Genomic DNA, 19,071 nt, shown 5'->3' on the forward strand with positions numbered 1-19,071 from the left:
ACTGCTGGATGGCTGACCGCAATTTAAATCTGAGTTTATCCCGCCCTAGCGGCTCTAGAACGGGTTCCAACAGGACACAGAGTCCGGCACTGTCCCTGCGCGCCCCCTGCCGTCTGTCCCACAACGTGCGTTCCGACACCTGGGACTCGCTCCAGGACAGCCATTCCACCCTGCATCTAATCATTCATTTATTCATTAAAAAAAAAAAAAAAAAAAAAAAAAAAAGGAGACTGGAGAGATGATTCAGCAGCTAAAAGCATTTCCAGAGGATCTGGGTTTGGCTCTCTTCTTTCTTGGTGGCTCATAACTGCTTTTAATGGTTCCAGCGAATCCCATGCCCTTTTTTGTCATCCACAGATACTGTATGCGCAAGTGGTGCACAAACATACTCACTAAATAAATAAAAATAAGTAATTTTTTCCCCAGTGGTGCAAAGCCAGGGTTGGTGGCACACTCCTAGCACATGGAAGATCGGGGCAAGAGGACCTGGAGTTCAAAGCCATTGTGTGCTGATGCCAAATTGAAGCTCATCCTAAGCAAATAAGACCTTGTGAACACACACAAACACACACACAGATATATACATATGTGCATACATATATGTACACACATACACATCTATATACTTATCCACTGTGGAAGCCACTCTTTCATTGATGGACTTCCTTTTTTCATAGTTTTTTGCCCAGCAACACCTCAATCCTATTTAAACTGCACTTTCCAAACTTGCACCTTGATACCATAAAGAGATGGGGGGAGAAGGGGGACCATGCTTGTTGACTGATTATACTTCACCTTCATGATCTGAAGTGTGTCCTTAAAATCAGCTGCTAATGTAGTCGTACTGCAACACTATATATGTATGAAAATGTTAAAATCATTTTTATATGCTAACTAAAAATAATAAAAAAGAAGAAATGCCTGTTAACCTTCATTTCTGTCCTTCACGATACCTCTTCCTGTGTCCGTTCTCTCCTCTATTTCACTGAGAAAATACTTTTACAGGACATAAACAGTCACAAAAGAACATCCACAGGTGATTACTATGTCTGTCTTCTGTTTGCATGGGTAAGTGGTACCAGAGCCTTACCAACCTTTCTGACCAGGAAATAGCTTCCAGCCCTGTAGATCTCCAGCCATCCCTTCCCCTCTCCCACACCATCAGTCTTCCTGCTAAAATGCTGCTTATTTTGAAACAAGGGCTCACTTTGTTGCCCAGGCAGGCCTTGAATTCTTGATCTTCCTGCCTCAGCCTCCCAAGGACTGGGATTACACAGGCATACCACCATGTTCTCCTCAACATGGTTCATCTTTTTAGAAAATATATGTGTATGTATAAATGGGGGGGGGGAGGAAGGTATGCACATCTGAGTACTGGTGCACCAACAGGTCAGGGGTGTCAAATCCCCCCATAGCTAGAGTTTCAAGTGTTTGCAAGATGTTGGGAATGCAACTTGGGTCCTCTGCAAAAGCAATGCAAACTCTTAACCACTGACATCTGTAGCCTAGAGCCTCACTTAAGTGGCTTGTCCTTGACATCTTCAGTTTTCAGTTTTCCCCCTCAACTCTAAGGAAGTTCATGCCACAACTGTTATACCAAAACATCTGACTGAGTTCACCATGAGTTTCACTGTGCCAAATCCATCAGATAACTTTGTGCAAATAAGAAAGCATTAGTGCCACTACAAAGTACTGCAAAAGGTGATCTTTGTCTTTTGAGACAAGGTTTCCATGTAGCCTAGACTGGCCTCAAACTCACCTTGTAGCCTTTGTAATCTACTACCTCCATAAGGCTGCTGTTAGGATACTTGTCTCCATCCTTTCCAAGCCCCAACCTACTCAGGGAAGCCATTGAAACCCAAGGGTGGGGCCTTCAGTGTCCCCACTCTGACTTCAGTATCCAGAAGGCTACAAGATAGCAACCTTCAAGACATCAGCTCTTGCATGTAATGAGGACAGGGGCCATGGCCTGGAGCCTTAGAACCACACACTGTGTCTTTGCCTCTATTTTCTGGGTTAAAAGTGAGAAGAATCAGATCTTTATCTATGGTTCTGTTGAATAAGGTAGAGCATTGTTCTCCACTATATGCTAAATGAGAAAGCCCAGGAGGGAGCATGGAAAAGTCTGGGGCAAGCCAGTGTGTGTCCAACCAAGTAGGGAACAGAGGAGGGGGCACCCTGGTGTCACCAATCAAACTGTAAAGTGTATGCTGCTACAGGCATCATGTAATTTCAAAGGGAATGTTTAACAGAATACAAGCCCAGTGCTAACCACCTGGAATTAATAAGTTTTCACCATCTACCAATAGAGAGTTCCCAAAGTTCTTCCTGTTCTGGGGACCTCCTGGGAGAGCCTTCTGTGCGCAGGCAGGTCTATCCCCCACTGCCGCCGCCGCCACCAGTCACTGTCTCTTGTAGAACTCAAGTCATCTATGCAGGTGAGAGCACACACAGTCAGACCAACCAGTGTTATTAAAAGGAATTTAATAATCTTAATGAAAAATCCATAACAGCGAATTCCGTCACAGGCCTTGGCAGCTGGAAGTAACTCCAGGGGCACAGGCCCCTTGGGGATATGGTCAGACCCCATCTTGGAGGCATGAAGCTACTTCAATACAATATCAAAGATCCATGAGAATTTTTTTTAAAAAAAGTTTTAAATATATTAGACTCTTTTGATTGCCATTTTTACACAAAGCTGCTGATACAGTATACAGAGTTTTAACTTTTTTTCACATAAAATACATTTGTTTCATAAGTGTTCTCTGTACATCAGTGGCTTCTGGTCTGGCGAGTTATTGCGGAGGTCTGGGGGTCTGCAGACTTTTCCTGGGTGTGCAGAGCCAGGCCCCGCACAGTGGCACTTGCAAGTGCCCACGCAAGCATTGGCCCTTTGGCCAACAATGAACTCCTGTGGAGGAGAGGCCTAAGGGCTTTCTAGGAATGTGGTGGGTCAATTTAGTGGAGCTGTCCTCTGGCCATGTGACCCTTGGCTTTTCTGTGCCCTGGGAAGGGAAGGCTATTACCAGGTACAAATAGTGAGCATTTAGACAGTCCTGGCATCATGTAAGGTTGGCTCCTCTAGAATGCATCCTGGTACCCAGCTTTAGGAGAGCAGGTAGGAGAAAAAGCTCAAGACCAAAGAGAATCAGACACTAAGAACCAAGAGTCTCACACTGTTGCAAAGCTAGACTGTACTAGGCCAACCGAAGGACCATATTTTATTTTTATTAATTTGTTTGTTTTTCCTTTTGTTTTGTTTTTGTTTTTTGTTGTTGTTGTTTTTGTGTTTTTGAGGCAGGGTTTCTTTGTATAGCCCAGACTAGCCTGGAACTCATTGTACAGACCAGGCTGGCCTTAAACTCAGAAATACACTGCCTGCCTCTGTCTTCCTATTTCTGGGTGCCACACTCTGTCAACCTTTCCAAGCTCTTAAAGTTCATCAAACAGTGCAGAGAAGCTTCATTAATGCTGAATATTTGATAAAGAATTGTATCCCCAAAGTCTACAGTAGACCTGGGCTTAGACCTGGGCTACTGGCCAGAAATTCACAATCTGGTGATAGCCACCAATTTCTAATTGTTTACAGAGCATAAGGTGGGTGCAAGGACACAGCTCACAGGGAATTACAGGGCACCTGGTTTAGAAATAGATGTCTTCAGTTTGCCAAGAATGGCTACCAAGACATAGGTTCCTGGTAATAGTAGGACATCTGGTCAACCTTGCCAAACTTCCCCTATCCCCTGGATCCACACCTTCCAGGAAGAGAGGCTGGCACACAAGGAAAGGTTTGCTATGAAAAGAAGTAGATGATCTCACTCTCAGTATCCATTGGTGGGGTAGGAGAGAAGACTGTATGATTCATGAGCAAAAATGAGTAAGGGATGACTGTAAATGCTAGGGATGCATTTGGCAACAAATTGTAGACTTCTAATTCTTCCAGATACTGACCTCAGCCTGCTATATTGTTCTCCAGGGATGCTGGCCTAAAGGCTACCCGTGAAGGCTCTAGACGGACTGATGTGGTATCTGTCTAGGACCAAGATCTAGCATCTGCACTTAGTGGCAAATGTTATCTCAGTGTGGTCATCAAGTTGCACCCTAGCTAAAAGGTTCACACTAAGAAATGCAGGAGCTGCAAAGCACAGGGGAACTGATCTGGGATGCAGGAACTCTGATCAGAATAATGGATGAATCTGGGGATGCCTACAAACCTCAAGGGATCAAAGTCCTCCATACCTGGCTGGTCCATTATCTGCAGACACTGCCATCATGTCTGGTGTGTCTCAGAACCTCAATAGATTACATGAGTGAATGAGTAGGTGGCCCTGGCTCATGCACTTATGCCTCATTGTGGCTCTCAATATTCCAGTCACAGGAAAAGTGCCCTGGGGACTTGGAGCCCAAACTAGGAACATGTGTTTATCCCTGGTCATGGGTCCACACTGTTTGAGGCTAACTCCCATGGAAGAGGCAGCTAAGTTTCCCATCCCTCAGGTAGACAGGAATGGCCTAGGGGGCAGAAAGAAGTGCTGGGGATGGAGAGGAATGCCCTGAATGGCTCAGAGAGAGCAATAAATGCCTTCACCCTCTGACCCCTGAGTAAAGAGCTCAGAAACCCTGGGCAGCTGACTCCTATGAATATGTGGCTGGCTGCCTGGGCACTGCCCACATTGTGGCTAAAGTCAGCTCCAGAGGCATTTCAGTGTCTGTCAGAGCTAAATATTAGTTTAAAGCCACAGGTATGTGTTTTGACCATCCCCTTTGCAGCCATGAACTGCAGAACCTAGCTCAGGCCCCAGGGATTCAAGAAACTTACTTTTCTCTCCTGTGCTGTCCCACCATGCCAGATTGCATTTGTCCTAGAGTTGGGGTGGGGTGACCTAGTATTGTGCACCTCCTTCTGCATCCAGCAGCCTCCAGGGCACTCTCTGGTCCATGCTCCTGATCTTGACAAAGTAACACCCCGACCTAGTCAGGCCCTGATTAATATCTAGTCTATTGAAGTTCCAAGGCCACAATGGGGACAGAGACCAACTAATGGCAAGCCTCACTGCTAAGGTTGTGGCACAGGGAACCATAAAACATGGGTATCCGTCCCTTACATCCAAATCTAGACTTAGGGAACCTCTTAGGGCTCTAAGGAGGTAGTTTAAGGACAAATAAAAGGAGCACAGAGCAAGGAACAAACTTGTAGCTTGCTAGTCACACCAGAAGATTGTAGTGGAGCCTGTGTGTTGGACCCAAGGTATGTTGCTCAATTTCAATGGGTTTGTGGGAGAGCATGATGGTGAGGTGGTATGAGCTTCCTTCCCCAGCGTCAGGAAGACTAGGGCAGCGAAGCTGTAGAGCTGGGATGAGAGCCAATTCCAGCCATGCCATCCCTCTCCTGAATGCAGGATGGGGATAGCACCCACGTGTACCTCAGTCTATAGCTTTGGGCAAACCCACTCCAGTAAAAGCAGGCTGGGAGCTTTGAGACTTCCTGGCAGGAGCCAACAAGTGACCCTTGGCAAAACATGTCTTACATAGCACTACAGAAAAGGCAAAGCTTGGAGGGTCACAGGCCTGAGCATTCACTCGGCACATTGACCTTGTAAGGTTGGGAGGGTGGTGTGCTTCAACTGCTCGATGTGAAGGCTCAGACTGAGAAGGGCTGGCTGAGATGGGCTGAACCAAAACAGTCTGGAAAATACAAAGCTGTGTTATATCAATGTTAACCAGGGTGTCCTCAACAATGCACTCACCCTTTCCCTGGGAGACCCCCACAGAAGCTCCTGGTGAAATTCATTTTCAAGCACCAGACAATAAATCCCAATCGTGGTGCTATCTTGGGAGACAGCAAATTCAGTTACCTCCCACCTGGAATTTTACAGCCTCAAAGAATGTTTTATCCAAATGCAGTTTGGAAAATACCACTGTGTGGCACCCTAGCCAACTCCTGTGCTCCCTTAGAAGACCAGCACAAGATTTGGTTTCTTCTAAGAGTGGATGGCCTGGTTTTCAAGCTTGGCCCTTGAACAATCACACAGCTGCCTATTGACATGTGCATAAGAGTGGCTCTCAGCATGGCAGTTGGGAGCAGGCCTGGACCCACTGATCTAATCCGTATTGATTCCTGGCTCCCATGAGCACAGAGAACTTCCTGTCCCTGTTAGGTGTGGATGGTGCCCCAGTCTGGTATGACTCTATGCAGAACTGTGGGTCTCAGCTAAGCAGGTCTGTCCCCCATGGACAATTAGCATGACAAGATGATCTTAGACTCTTCCAGGAATTATCTATAAATTCTCAGCCCCACCGAGAAGTCAGGTGTAACAGTCCTACACACTGCTGTGTGTGTGTGTGTGTGTGTGTGTGTGTGTGTGTGTGTGTGCGTGTGTGTGCGTGTGTGTGTGTGTGTGTGTAGGTGGATGTTAGTGCTGGTCCCGAGAAGCCTTTACAAAGTACAGAACTGACATTCCCAAGCCCACCCTCCCTGAATCAGACTGCAGAGTGAGTTGGGGCTGCTATGCTTCAGATGCAGGCATTGAGGCGAGAAAGCAGCACAAGGGGAGTAGAGATGCTATGGGCAGCTGGGCATGAGGTAAGGTAAGCATTCCTCTGCAAAGCAGCTCCCACCTCTCCCTGGATGCCCTTTGACACCTCCCCAGCCAGGGCTGGCTTGGATTCTAGGGGCCCCCTCTCCGAGGCAGCTCTCTCCTCCAGCTCACAGACACTAGGAGATCCGGCAGCAGCCGTGGACTTTCTCCTCCATCTCCTCCATGGGGGCCTTAAACTTCAAGAGCGGGGGGTCTCCGCTGGTGACTGTGTAATACACCGAGGTCCCGTTGCTGCTGTAGGGGGAAGTTCTGCCTCCGATCAAGGGGGCCTTGCCTTCGCTGCTGCTCTCCCCTGACCTGGCCACGCTGCTGCCCAGGTGGGTGCTTAAGAAAGGATGGCTGAGTAGCTTGGCTGCGGCCCGCTGCCTCTTCAGCTCCAGGAGCGTTTGGGGGCTCTGCTCCTTGAAGCCACTCCAGGGTGGGGGGACATCAGCCACACCGGGGTTGCTATAGGCCATGCTGTAGTCAGGCATCTCGTGCATCTTCCATATGTCCCCATTGGCCAGTGCATACTGGTAGGTGCTGACAGGAGCCCGTAGGCCATTCTCCACAGGCCCATCCAGTTCTCCCCGAGAGATCTTGGTAGAGAATTCTGAGAGTAACACTGGCTTCTCCAGCCTGGGGTTCTGGAGGGAAGGAGGACAACATCAGTACCGCCCCCCAGCTAGAGCATCTGCACCTACCAGGCACCTGCACCTCTGCTAAGGGTGCATCACCCATCCACTTCTCTACCTCCATGTAGCTTTGGGGCATCTGGGCTTGTGTTCTGGTAGGCAGACCAATGCCCACCCCAACCCCAGGGCTGAAGCTAACGAACATATTTCATTGTCAATGTCCTGGAATGAGTTAATAGAAATGGAATCAGTGAAACACAACTTTGAGGCTTTTGCTAGAACAACTGGAAAGATGTTTCTGTAAGAACTGCCATTGGTAAAGATGATGTAAGCTGTGGGCTGCGGAAGCACAGGGTCTCCATCTCGAGGCAATGGGATAATAGGTATGTATATCCAGTCCAACACATTTTTTTAAGACAAGGTCTCACCATGTAGCTCTGGCTATTCTGTAACTAACTACATGAACCAGGCTAGCCTTGAACTCACAGAAGTCTCTTTCTGCCCTCTCTCTGCCCCTGCCCCTGCCTTCTGAGTGCTGGGATCAAAGTCATGTACCACCACACCTGGTTGGCTTTTTTTATTCAATGTGTGTGCTGGAGACCCACACACATGTCCTCATGTTGGCATGGCAAACACTTTACTGGCTGAGCCATCTCCCAACCACTCCACTTATTTTTCTATAATGTAAAATTGCTTCAAATCTCAAGGTCTTTTCCTGGGAGAGAGGAAAAGTACATATTCAGTGTCTGAGTCCAGTGATTCTCTTTGTAACTGTCATTAAATTAAGAAAAGGGCTCTTTTCCTGCTACTGTTGGGAAAGCAGATGCTTTGTGAATTCAAGATTCAGCTTCACCCCTACCCCATCACCAGGGAAGATTTCCTGGCTAGAAGTGTAACAGATGTCAATCCTAGGGGAGCTCAAGACCACTCTCATCCACAGTGGCCCAACCTTGTGAAATTCAAGAAGCTGCCAAAGCCTTGGGCAAGTGCCCAGTCCATCAATGTGTGCTTACACACATCTGTGATGAACTTACATATGTAAGCACAGAGAAATCCTAGTGCTGAACACCAAATCAATTTAATTTAAGGGTGGTGACAAGAAGAAAGTAGAAGAATGGGCAAGCCTGTGCAAAACTGATCCAGATGGGAAGCCCTGTGAAGTGGCTGGCTGTAGTTACACAGTTATGTTGTGGTTAGAGAGTGTGGAATAGAATTAGACCAAAGAGGTCCCTGAAGAGGGCTTCAAAGGCAAGCAATGAACAAATAAAATTATTAGGCTCAAAAATAACTAAGTGACTATGAGGTTTTGGGATGGGCCCTCATCTGATGACTAGGGCCCTTATGAGAAAACAAGAGGGGCCAGGAAAGTGGCTTGGTTGGTAAGTGATAAGACCTGAGTGTGGACTCCCAGTATCCACTCAAAAAGCTGAGTGTGGTCAATCATGTCTGCAACCCTAATACAGGATCGGCAGAGACACTGGAGCTCACTGGCCAGCCAGGCTAGCTAATTGGTGAGCATCTGGTTCAGTAAGAGCACCTCTCTCAAGAGAAATGGTGGCGAGTAACTGATGGCTATACCAGATGCATGTATGTGTTCACACCTGTAAATACAGAAAATGTGTTTTAAATAAAAGGGAACAGAGGTGTACACATACACAGGAAGTAGGTTTGTAAAAACAGAGGCAGAGATCAAAGTCATACTAAAGGTGAAGGGACATCCAAGCCACCAGAAGCTGGGAGGAGGCCTTGGCACAGACCTCCCCTATCAACACCTTCCTAGACTTCTGGACTTCAGACCCCTGAGTGTCCACCATGTTAAACCCCCATGGTGACCTCTGATATCACAGCTGAGGAAGACCACACATCATCTTCCAAGAGTGCCCAGAACCTAGAGCCTGCTGCAGGAGCTCCTTCTCATAGCCTGTCCCAGAACCTTACTCTATTTTTCAAAATACCCCCTTCAACTATGGCACCATAAGAAACACCATTCTCAAAACCTTATGTTCCTGTAAAAGAAGGTGCTGGTCCTTGGCTTCTAGGAAAACTGTCATGCTGAGCCTCTCTTCTGGGGGATTCAGGACCAGATCTACTGGGGGACAAGCAAGCCTACGGCAATCACTCTGTCCCTGGCAATTATGAGCCCCTTTCTGACTAATACACCCAAGGGTCATCTCCTTAACAATACTAGCCACCACCATCAGACAGGGCCAGCTGTTTAAGGGTGCCACTCATCTATTTCCCTTCTAATGGTTCTCAGATGAGGAGGTAGATAGGACCAGGCTGGGCCTTATCCTCTTCACAAGGCAGTGGCCACCACTGAAGGAAGGCAGAGGGTCCCTCACCGGGTCTTTGTTCTCCTGGTCTGTCCTGGTCTCCCTGATGTCTCCGTTGTAAGTGGAGGTACGCTGGTCCTCTGCTGCACTCCGCTGCTGCCACAAGATGGCCTCTCCTTCATACTCTTTCCGGTACAGGTTGGTTCTGTCTGACAGGCTGGCTCGACGCACCACCTTCCTGAGGGGGACAGAGGTGCTGGGAAGCTGTGCCCAGGAGCCACAGGCAGACCTATGCAAGGGCCCCTGGTTGCCCTAACCACTCACCCACGGCTGCCTGCACTGGATGTCCTCCGGCTCAGGGATGACTTGTGCCTCAGCTGGGACTTCATGATCACATCATGCTTGTGTTTAAGCTCCAACAGCAGGACCTTGAACTCTTCCTCCTCACACAGGTCTGAAGGAGTACAAGAGTCAATTGCAGAAGGCAAGGTAGGAGCTCCATACCACAGGAGCCACCATGTGAACCCACCAAAAGCTCTAAGAACCTTCTGGGGCACAGAGGGAGGGGAGAAGTAACACCTGCTTATTTCATTAGAAGAATATGGGAATGGGAGACCTGGGCCTCTGAACTCCTGAAGTTCCCAGCTAAGCCTGAGGAACTCATACCAGGCTGGTAGGCCTTGTCAGCTTGACACAAACTTGGGCATGTCTGGGAAGAGAGCATTTCAATTGAGGGATTGCCACCATCAGACTGTTCTGTGAGCAAGCCTGTGGGGCCTTTTCTTGACTAATGATTGATCTAGGAGGGCCAGCCTACTGTTGGTCTTGCCACCCCTGGGTAGGTGAGCCTAGGTTGTATAACAATGCAAGGGGAGCAAGCCACAGGAACAAGCCAGTAAGTAGCACTCCTCCAGGGCCTCTCCTTCAGTTCCTGCTTTGAGTTTCCTCAGTGATGGACTATGATGTGGAAGTGTAAGCCAAAGAAGCCCATTCCTTCCAACGTTGCTTTTGGTCAGTGTTTTCTCACAGCAACAGAAAAGCAAACTAGGACACATATCCTTGATAGTCTCTGGGAGAGTCAAAGTCTCCCTGATGTGAGCATTGAGAGAAACAAGCAGATCCATCAAGCAAGAAATGAAGCAATGATGTTGAGAAACCCCCCTAAGCCAACCATTGAGTCTCTCTATCAACCTGCCCATCTACTGGATAACCTGGTCATCTGTCCATAGGTTCATCCTCAGCCCACTTCATCTACTTATCTATCCACCCATCATTACATCCAATATCACATTACCTGTCTACCCACTCATCCATCCACCCATTCATCCTCTATCCATCCATCCATCTACCTATCTCATCTACCTACCTTCAGTATGCAGCCATATGTTCAACCATAATCTACTCACCATCACAAAACCTGGTAAGTATGTGCATACAAAATATTAAGCTGTCTTACCTATTGGCATCTCATCCATGGATGTCCTGGCACTGAGACTAGCTCCATGGGACACTAACAGCTCTGCCATTGGCATCTGCAACACAGGAAGAAGTTGATGTTCCCCATACCCAGGACTCAAGAAGCCTAGGAGCTGGAGAAAGTACCCAAGATCTCTTGGAATGTGACCCAAAGAATGGTAGAGGAAAGTTGGTTCCCAGGGAAGGCCCTGTATGCTGACGCTGTAAGAGAGCCCTGTCAAATTTGATGGGCTTGGCACCTGCTCTCAGCATGCCTGTGTTACTACAAGGAGGAAAAGCAGTAGGAGGAGGAACCAGTTGTGATTCCACAGCTGTTGGGTGTCTACGGGTGGCTGCACAGGCTGCAATCACATTTAGAAAAACATATTCTAGAGAACCCACGCAATGCAGAAATCAAGGGGATTTTCTACTGGGCAAATTTGTGTTTCATCCTGTTAGGATATTTAGTCCAATGTATTTGCGACATCCATGACCCTTCCCATGTCCCACTCTCACTGTAGCCAGTGCCTTAAGTGAGTCCTTGCACCGACTGTTAGCCCAAAGGGCTTGGATTAGCAGTTTTACCTTGTGCCTGACTGCTCTACAGGGGGTGGGGAGTACCTGTCCCCAGAAGGCTGCTGCATGCAGAGGCTCCCAGCCATCCCAGTCCTTCACATCCACACGCACTCCATGGTCCAGGAGGAGCTCAGCTGCCCGCAGGTACCCATGGGCCCCAGCTATATGTAGCTGCAGGAGAGGAAGGGAGTGATCATTTCATTCCTTAGGAAGGTGGCTCCATTTGTGGTAGCAGGGTGGCTTTTCTTATCCCAAGCCTCAGAGCATCCTTGAGGCCAGGATATGGAACAGAATGAGGTGGCCATACCAGCCAGGAAGGTTGCAGGGGATAACTAAGTGTGAAATAGGAAAGTGCAATGGAAGGAAGAGAGATGAGCTCTTCACCCGAGTCCCGGGGAAGGGGTCTCAGAGGTTCAATATGGTAATCTGAAAAAATTCCTATTCTCGGACATATCTTTTTTTTTAAAAAAAAATGTGGAATCTGATTGCTCTGTCTTTGAATGTAGGCCACATTGAGTGGTTCACGGCTAACAACAAGGATATTACAAAGTGGCAGTGTATGATTTATGACACTGGGGCATGAGAAGCATTGCTGCTTTTACCTTATGCTCTCTTGGATTCATCTAGAAGGAGGTAGCCAAGTCAGAGAGCCCTGAGAAGCAGTTCTAAGAAGGCAAGAGACTGAGGCCTTCTGCCAACTGCCAACACTAATGCCAGCCATTCGAGGGAACCACATGAAGGGGACCAACTTCAGATGTGACTGTAGCCCCAGTCAACCTCATGGGAAATGCCAAGCCAGAGTCACCCAGCTGAGCAATTCCTAATTCCCTGATGCATAGAAACATTGTGTTTACTATATAGATGCTACCCTGTAGAGCCGATCGTTACACAGCAATAGGTAATTGTTACCCGCAATGGGAAGACTCACACTGTGCATGTTGAGGCCCCAACTAGTTTGTTTGTTTGTTTGTTTATCTAGTTAGTTAGTTAATGAGAAAAGGTCTCATTCTGTAGCCCAAGATAGCTTCCACTTCCAATAGTCCTCCTGCCTCAGCTTCACAAATACTGGATTTACAGGCATGAGCCACCACTGAGGCTGAGACCCTAGCACTCCTACTCAGCACCATTCAAGGCTGCCTGTCATGGCTGCCCCCAAGTAGACCTCGGTTGCTCCACTTGTCCAGTCGCCTGGACTGTGACCCAAGGTATGTCCCAGGAATGCATGAAGGAGAAAAGGACGTGAGACAAAGAGAAACTGCTGTTCAGCCACAGAGGGAGACAGAAGTGACAGTCTCTAAAGCAGGCTGGACTGGGAATAATGCAAAGGATGGAAAGGGTTTGAGATCTGTGATGGAAGTCACTGCTCAAGTTTAGATGGGGCCCTGCTGGTCACGTGTTTTCTCCATTCTGATAAGGGCAGGTTTTCTTTTCCTTTTATTATTATTTTTTTCCAGGATAAATCTAGGGTATGATGTGATTAAGTAGCACACACAGATCACTATAATTATCTGATTTATACATCTGATGCTTGCAGGTTGGGGAAAATGAAACCTCGCTGGTCATCCAGATACCTCAAAGCATAGGGTCACAGGTACTTTCCCAGGGAATAAAAAGCATGATTCATATAGGGAGAATGCTAATGTGGACAGTTGTTGGAGCCAGCATGGTGGTACTTGCCTGGAGTCCCATCACTTGGGATGTAGAGGCAAGAGGACCATGGGCTCAATGTCAGCTTGAGCTATATAAGCAAGAACCTATCTCAAAAATAAATTAGGCCTGGGGACAAATCTCCAAAGTACAGCATTTGCCTAGCGTACATCAAAAGATGGGACCATGCTCAACACCTGCTGAATGCCATTCAGTCCTCCCAGCTACCCTGAGAGGAAGACACCATTACCTCTAGTTTACTAGGAAGACTCAGTACATGCATGGCCCGGATGGCTGGGGCCACCATAAAGCCATCAGCATGTGGTATCACTGCCTGACCCCATGTTTCAGTGTTCAGCTGAGCAGGAGATCTGAGCAAGGACCTGTCTAACCGTAGTGGACATGAAGCAGAGGTCAGAATTTAGAGCTCAAGACTAAGTGAGAGAAGCCCCATCAACAAACCTGTGGCCCAAAGTCAGCTCTAAGAGCAACGAGGTGAGCCTAATAGGGCTGAGCCCTATCTGCTGGGTAGCCCCTGGGTCCCCGGATGCCCATGACCTGCAAGGAGCCTAAAGCTAGGAGGTCAAGGTCAAGTGCCCAGACCTCGAAGTGGGGACTTCCATAACCATGTTTCAGAGGCTGCAGAAGCAGAACTTCCCCAGTACTGAACTTCTGCTGTTGAGGGCCTGGAGGAGAGGCCAAGGTGTCCTCTCAAGCTGCTGACAGTGACGGCTGAATTACAAGGACAGGTGAAGGTAACTAGGTGGCTCTGAGAAAGAGAGGAAGGCTCTGTCATTTTATCTCTCACAGGACAAGTAGAACATGTAGCACAGGGGTGGACCTTATAACTATGTGTTAAATGGATGGACTGATGGATGGATAGATGGGCAGAGAGATGGACAGATGGATGGATGGATGGATGGATGGATGGATGGATGGATAGGGTAGGTGGGTAGATGGGTGGATGGATGGATGGATGGATGGAGTGATGGAGTGATAGATAAAATCTGTTACAGTGACCTCAGAGAAATGGACAGATGGATGGATGGATGGATGGATGGATGGATGGATGGATGGATAGGGTGGGTGGGTGGGTGGGTGGATGGATAGGGTGGGTGGGTGGATGGATGGAGTGATGGAGTGATGGAGTGATAGATAAAATCTGTTACAGTGACCTCAGAGAGATGGACAGATGAATGGATGGATGGATGGATGGATGGATGGATGGATAGATGGATGGATGGATGGATGGATGGATGGATAGGGTGGGTGGGTGGATGGGTGGATGGATGGATGGATGGATGGAGTGATGGAGTGATAGATAAAATCTGTTACAGTGACCTCAGGGAAAGCTAATGAGAAGGGTTCTGGTTTTCAAGGGCACAGTAGGCAGGGACGGGATGACACAAAGCAAGACTGTGTGGATGAGTGGGCAAATGGCAGCCCTTGAGGAGATTATAGGTAATGCCATGGATACAAAGCCGATGGACATCAGAGCCCAGTTCCGGAACTCCTGACTCCCAGCCACAGCTGAGAATGGCCAGGGTCAGAAAGAGCTGGACCCCAGCCTTACTTGTCTATATTCCAGGAGTTGCAGGGGATCTAGAGGACATCCAAGATCACAAGTATATAGGTTTCCACCCTACCAGGAACCAGACCCAACTCAGCCCTAGTTGGGCTTGATTCTGGTACTTGCCCCTAACCCACACCAGCCTGACCCAACTCCTCACCAGCGTGGCTCCCTGGGCATCTATCCAGTCAAGGTCCTGGCCTGCTGCAATCATGCAGTGAATATCTGAGATCATCTTCTGCTCAGGGGCTGCCCGCATCTCATTGATTTTCTCCTGGGTGATGCCTGCAGGGAGGGGACAGGTTACTCAACAACATCAGGCCTGAGTCCCAGGCAGACAGGGAAGGCATGGCTCCTGCTCCCCAAAACCAATCACCCAGTGCACAGATACTCCAAAGATCATTGTCCCCAGGGCCGCTGAACACAAACACCATGGGTTACCTCACAGGACAAGGACCATTCCTTCCTGGCTGACCAGGGTCTATTGGTTTCCTTTCTCTTGTATACCACTGTGTTTTCAGCACCATACACAATAGTTTAGACATTTTTTTGTTGTAAGAATTGCTAAATCAGTAAGAAATAGAAAGGCCCAGAAAGGCTTTGCTTTTTTTGAGACGGGGGTCTCACTCTGTAGTGCAAGCTAGCCTCAGAGATGAGTGACAATTCTCCTGACTCAGCTTCCCATTTGCTAGGATGATAGGCGCGAGCCATTCCAGTTCCAGAGACAAGTTATGTCCCAAATCTCTAGCTAACAAAAGCGTACCTGTCACTGGTGGCTACCTATCTAAGGAGTGGACACAATGTCCCCCTACCCTACCCCCCCAAAAAAAAACATGGGATCAGGGTTCTTGGGTAGAATTCAGAGCAATCTGGAAACTCGAAGGAAGAAAAAAAAAAAAAGGTTACATGCTTATTCTGACTAGTCACATAAGTGTGTATTTCCTACCATCAGAACAATTAGCAGTACCTGTGAGCCTATGGCCAACAGAAACTCAGGGTAATTTCATAACACAACATCCAATCATCAAAAGAATGAATGGCTTCTGTGTAGCACATTTTAAAATATTGTGGTAGCTATGTTGGAAGATGACCCAGCTGGCTTCCCTCACACTCTGGCAGCTTTATAAGTCCATTTGGGGAGTCTGTAGTTTCACCACGTTGGCACCAAAGTTACTTAAAAAAAACTTTGTACAGGGTTTAGTGGGGGAAATGCAGGTACCAGGGAGTATAGAAGCCAAGCCAACAGCGGCCACAGAGATCTGGGGAGAGGCAGAGGTGAGGACCTGCCAGGTCCTTGGGCCACAGCTACAGGGCTGGGTTTAAGACCCTTGTCCCTAGAGAGTGCTTGGCAGGCATTTGGGAGCTGGGCTGGGCAGGGTCTCCTGCTGTTACCGGTGCCTCCCTCTGAAGTGCTCTGTGAGTGGAGCCCAGAACAGCAGGCATCTTGTTTATCTGGGCCCCTGGCAGCCAGCTTGGTGCCTGGCACCGAGCAGCACCCGCAAATGTTCTTGACTTTCTACCATGTTCCCAAATGGGGACACATCTTTATGGTGCGTGTTGACTGAACTGAATTGTCACAGCTGATAAACAGAAGAGGAGGCCAGCTGAGGCCGCCTGCGTGTGTGGGTGACAGTGAGAACAATATCTCCCTCTACACGGCATGTGTTCCAAGGCCCTTTCACGTCCCTATCTTTTAATCATACAAGTGACAATAATAACAAGGACCTGTCCCAGTTATTGGGAGCTAAGCACGAGACTGGCAGGTACATAGTCAGCTAGTGTGCTGTTCCCATCCACTGAAACTATGCCCACTGCAGTACCTCACTGTGCCCATGGTATAACATACTGCTCCCCCTTGCCTTGGTATGCCATGCAGGTCTCAATGACATCCAGGGTGGGTTCATCCTCGCAGAGGTCATATGGCATGTTCCCATCAGAGTTGACAGCAAGCAAGTCAGCCCCACTGCAGAGAAAGGGTCAGAGTAAGAGCCAAGAAGGTGTGTCTGGGTTGGCCTGGTGGTCTCCATCATCTGGCTTCCCATCCACAGTGTCCCTGCACTCCCCAGCAGCCATGACCCCACCTAGGTGTATCCTAGCTAAGCGATGTCCTCTCCTCCCATCACATATCCTGGAATGCAGTGTTTCTGCATCTCAGAGTCCCAGCAGGAAGGGACCAAGGTCTCAGATGCACTCCATCAGCAAATGGGCGCTTCCAAGCAGATGTGAAAGCCCTCTCAGATAACAATAATAAAATGATGTAAACAGGAGCAGGACCTCTCACCCGCTACCTACTTGCAACTAAGCTAGACATAAGTCCTTTGCACACATTACTTTAAGAAGTCTCCCCCCATTTCCCCAATGGGTGCTGCTGTGGACCTCACCTCATCCAAGAGGAGACAATGACTCCGAAAGGCGCAATGATGTGTCTCAGGCCACACAGCTTGGATATGATAGGGTCAAGATTCAAACTCAGGTCTCTCACGTGTCAGCCCTTTTTACTCCATGGCTCACTATGCCAACCTTCACCAGTATGCATATTTGTCCCCTAATTCCTTACCCAAAGAGCTGACCAGGGCATGGGCAGAGCAGAGCCCTGGGACCCCGTGGAGGAACTCACCTTCTAGGTCAAAGCACCTATGATTGGTCATTCTAATCAGAAATGGCTGAGAACTGTCTGGGAAGGATCTCAATGAAGCCTCAGCTAGACCAGGTTGGTCGGTAGGCATGTCTATGGGGGAGTGTCTTGACTGTTTTAATTACATGAAAAGGCCCATCCCAAAAGTGAGCAGCATCATTTCCGGGTTTGGGGCCCTGGACTGTGAAGGGGTAGAGAAAGCTAACTAAGTACTAAGCAATGTGTGCAGTCATTTCTCTCTGCCCTTGACTGCGTGACTAGCTGCTTCTGGCTCTTGCCTTCAATTCCCCACAATGAAGGACTGAAACCTGGAACCATAAGCCACTGAATAAATCCTTCTCCCCTAAGTTGTGTTCTGCTGAGACTAGAGCAGCATCCAGGTGTGGCTGTGGGGTACTCTACGGCAGAAACACAGCGGTGGGGAATCACTGCAATGAAATGCAGCCCCATGGGTTCTTTCCCCTGTCCCCAAAGAACCCAGGGGACCTCGGAACATGTATTCTTCTTCAGGTGATTCCAGCAGGGAAGTACATGAAGCCAGGTTGGCACCACTTCCCCTGACCACAGGGCCCTCCTGGGAGGCACCTAATGGGTCTCTGATGCTCTGCCAAGACCTGTGTGAGTGGTTGCCTGCTCTTCATCCCTCCTCCTGACTCCCTGCACTAAGATGCTGTCAGTCTCTAGGACCTTACCCACTGGTCTTGCTTTCCTGCATCATGTGCCCAGGGCTGGCTGTTGGCCAGCATGTAAAATGGAAGGGGGACTGGAAAAGCAGTAGACAAAACCTTTTAAAAATTAAAAGTGGCTATCATATAACCCAGCAATTCCACATCTGGGTATATTTTCGAATCAATGTGAAGCAGGGTCCTGAAGAGAGATCTGTGCATACATGTTATGGCAAAAGGGTGGCAGCACCCAGCACCCATCAATGAACAAGTGGATAAATAGTTTTGTCTCTGAGCCCATGGATGAACCTTGAGGGCATTATGCCAAGTGAAATAACCCACTTATGAAAATATAAACATGCTTCCACTAAATGAGCAGCTGTGGCAGAGAGAGCGGTAGTCATGATGGGGGTGGGGGATGGAGATGGGGTGGGAGGAGTCGTGGTCAAATGGCGTTGGCCTGTACAAGGTGAAGCAAGCTGGAGAGGGGTGTTGATGAGTACCCAACAAGGTGTATACATGGACTGCACATTTAAAAACAGCAAAATGTGTAAATTTATGTGGCTGGCATTTTGACACAAAAACTATAAAACGAATAAAAACTGTCAAAGAAAGAAACAGAGTAGCAAAGACCAAGGAATCGGGAGTGATGGTGAGAAAGAGACAGGAAACAGTAAAAATACACACACAGAGAAAGGGAACTTAAGGGAGGAAGACAGAGAAGGAAATTGATGGTAGGGAAGGGGACTCGAAGAGCAGGAAAAACAGAAGACTAATGCACACGAAAAAGGCCAGCCATGAGGGGAAGAGCAGGCTTCCCCAGGGAGGGATGGGCACGTACTACTGAACGAGGATCTTCACCAGGTTGATGTGGCCGCAGGTGGCTGCAGCGTGCAGGGGTGTCCACAGCTCATTGTCCTTGGCGTTCACATTTGCACCATGGGAAAGCAGCAGTTTGACGATTTCTTCAAAGTTGTCAATGCAGCACTGGGAGGGACATAGAGGCGGCAGACTGAGGCCAGGCATGGCCCAGAACT

At 48.4% G+C, this 19,071-nt stretch overlaps 1 protein-coding gene across 6 annotated transcripts in view; it reads right to left on the reverse strand.

The window, feature by feature from the left end:
- Window positions 1-2,464: 2,464 nt before the first annotated feature.
- Ppp1r16b (protein phosphatase 1 regulatory subunit 16B) overlaps window positions 2,465-19,071 on the reverse strand; it is an 89,948-nt gene continuing 73,341 nt past the window's right edge. For 5 of the 6 annotated variants that reach the window (XM_051187410.1, XM_051187420.1, XM_051187445.1 and 2 more), the window contains 8 exons: window positions 18,876-19,021; window positions 16,594-16,697; window positions 14,895-15,019; window positions 11,563-11,688; window positions 10,943-11,018; window positions 9,811-9,940; window positions 9,556-9,724; window positions 2,465-7,225 (listed from right to left, as the gene is read on the reverse strand). In XM_051187410.1, coding sequence (XP_051043367.1) covers window positions 6,716-7,225; window positions 9,556-9,724; window positions 9,811-9,940; window positions 10,943-11,018; window positions 11,563-11,688; window positions 14,895-15,019; window positions 16,594-16,697; window positions 18,876-19,021 — 1,386 coding nt within the window. In that variant the 3' untranslated portion in view covers window positions 2,465-6,715. The remainder of the gene's footprint in view (window positions 7,226-9,555; window positions 9,725-9,810; window positions 9,941-10,942; window positions 11,019-11,562; window positions 11,689-14,894; window positions 15,020-16,593; window positions 16,698-18,875; window positions 19,022-19,071) is intronic. The other variant, XM_051187453.1, reaches the window with a different exon arrangement.

Source organism: Phodopus roborovskii, unplaced genomic scaffold (genome assembly GCF_943737965.1).
Source record: "Phodopus roborovskii unplaced genomic scaffold, PHOROB, whole genome shotgun sequence".
Taxonomy (NCBI): Eukaryota; Metazoa; Chordata; class Mammalia; order Rodentia; family Cricetidae; genus Phodopus; species Phodopus roborovskii.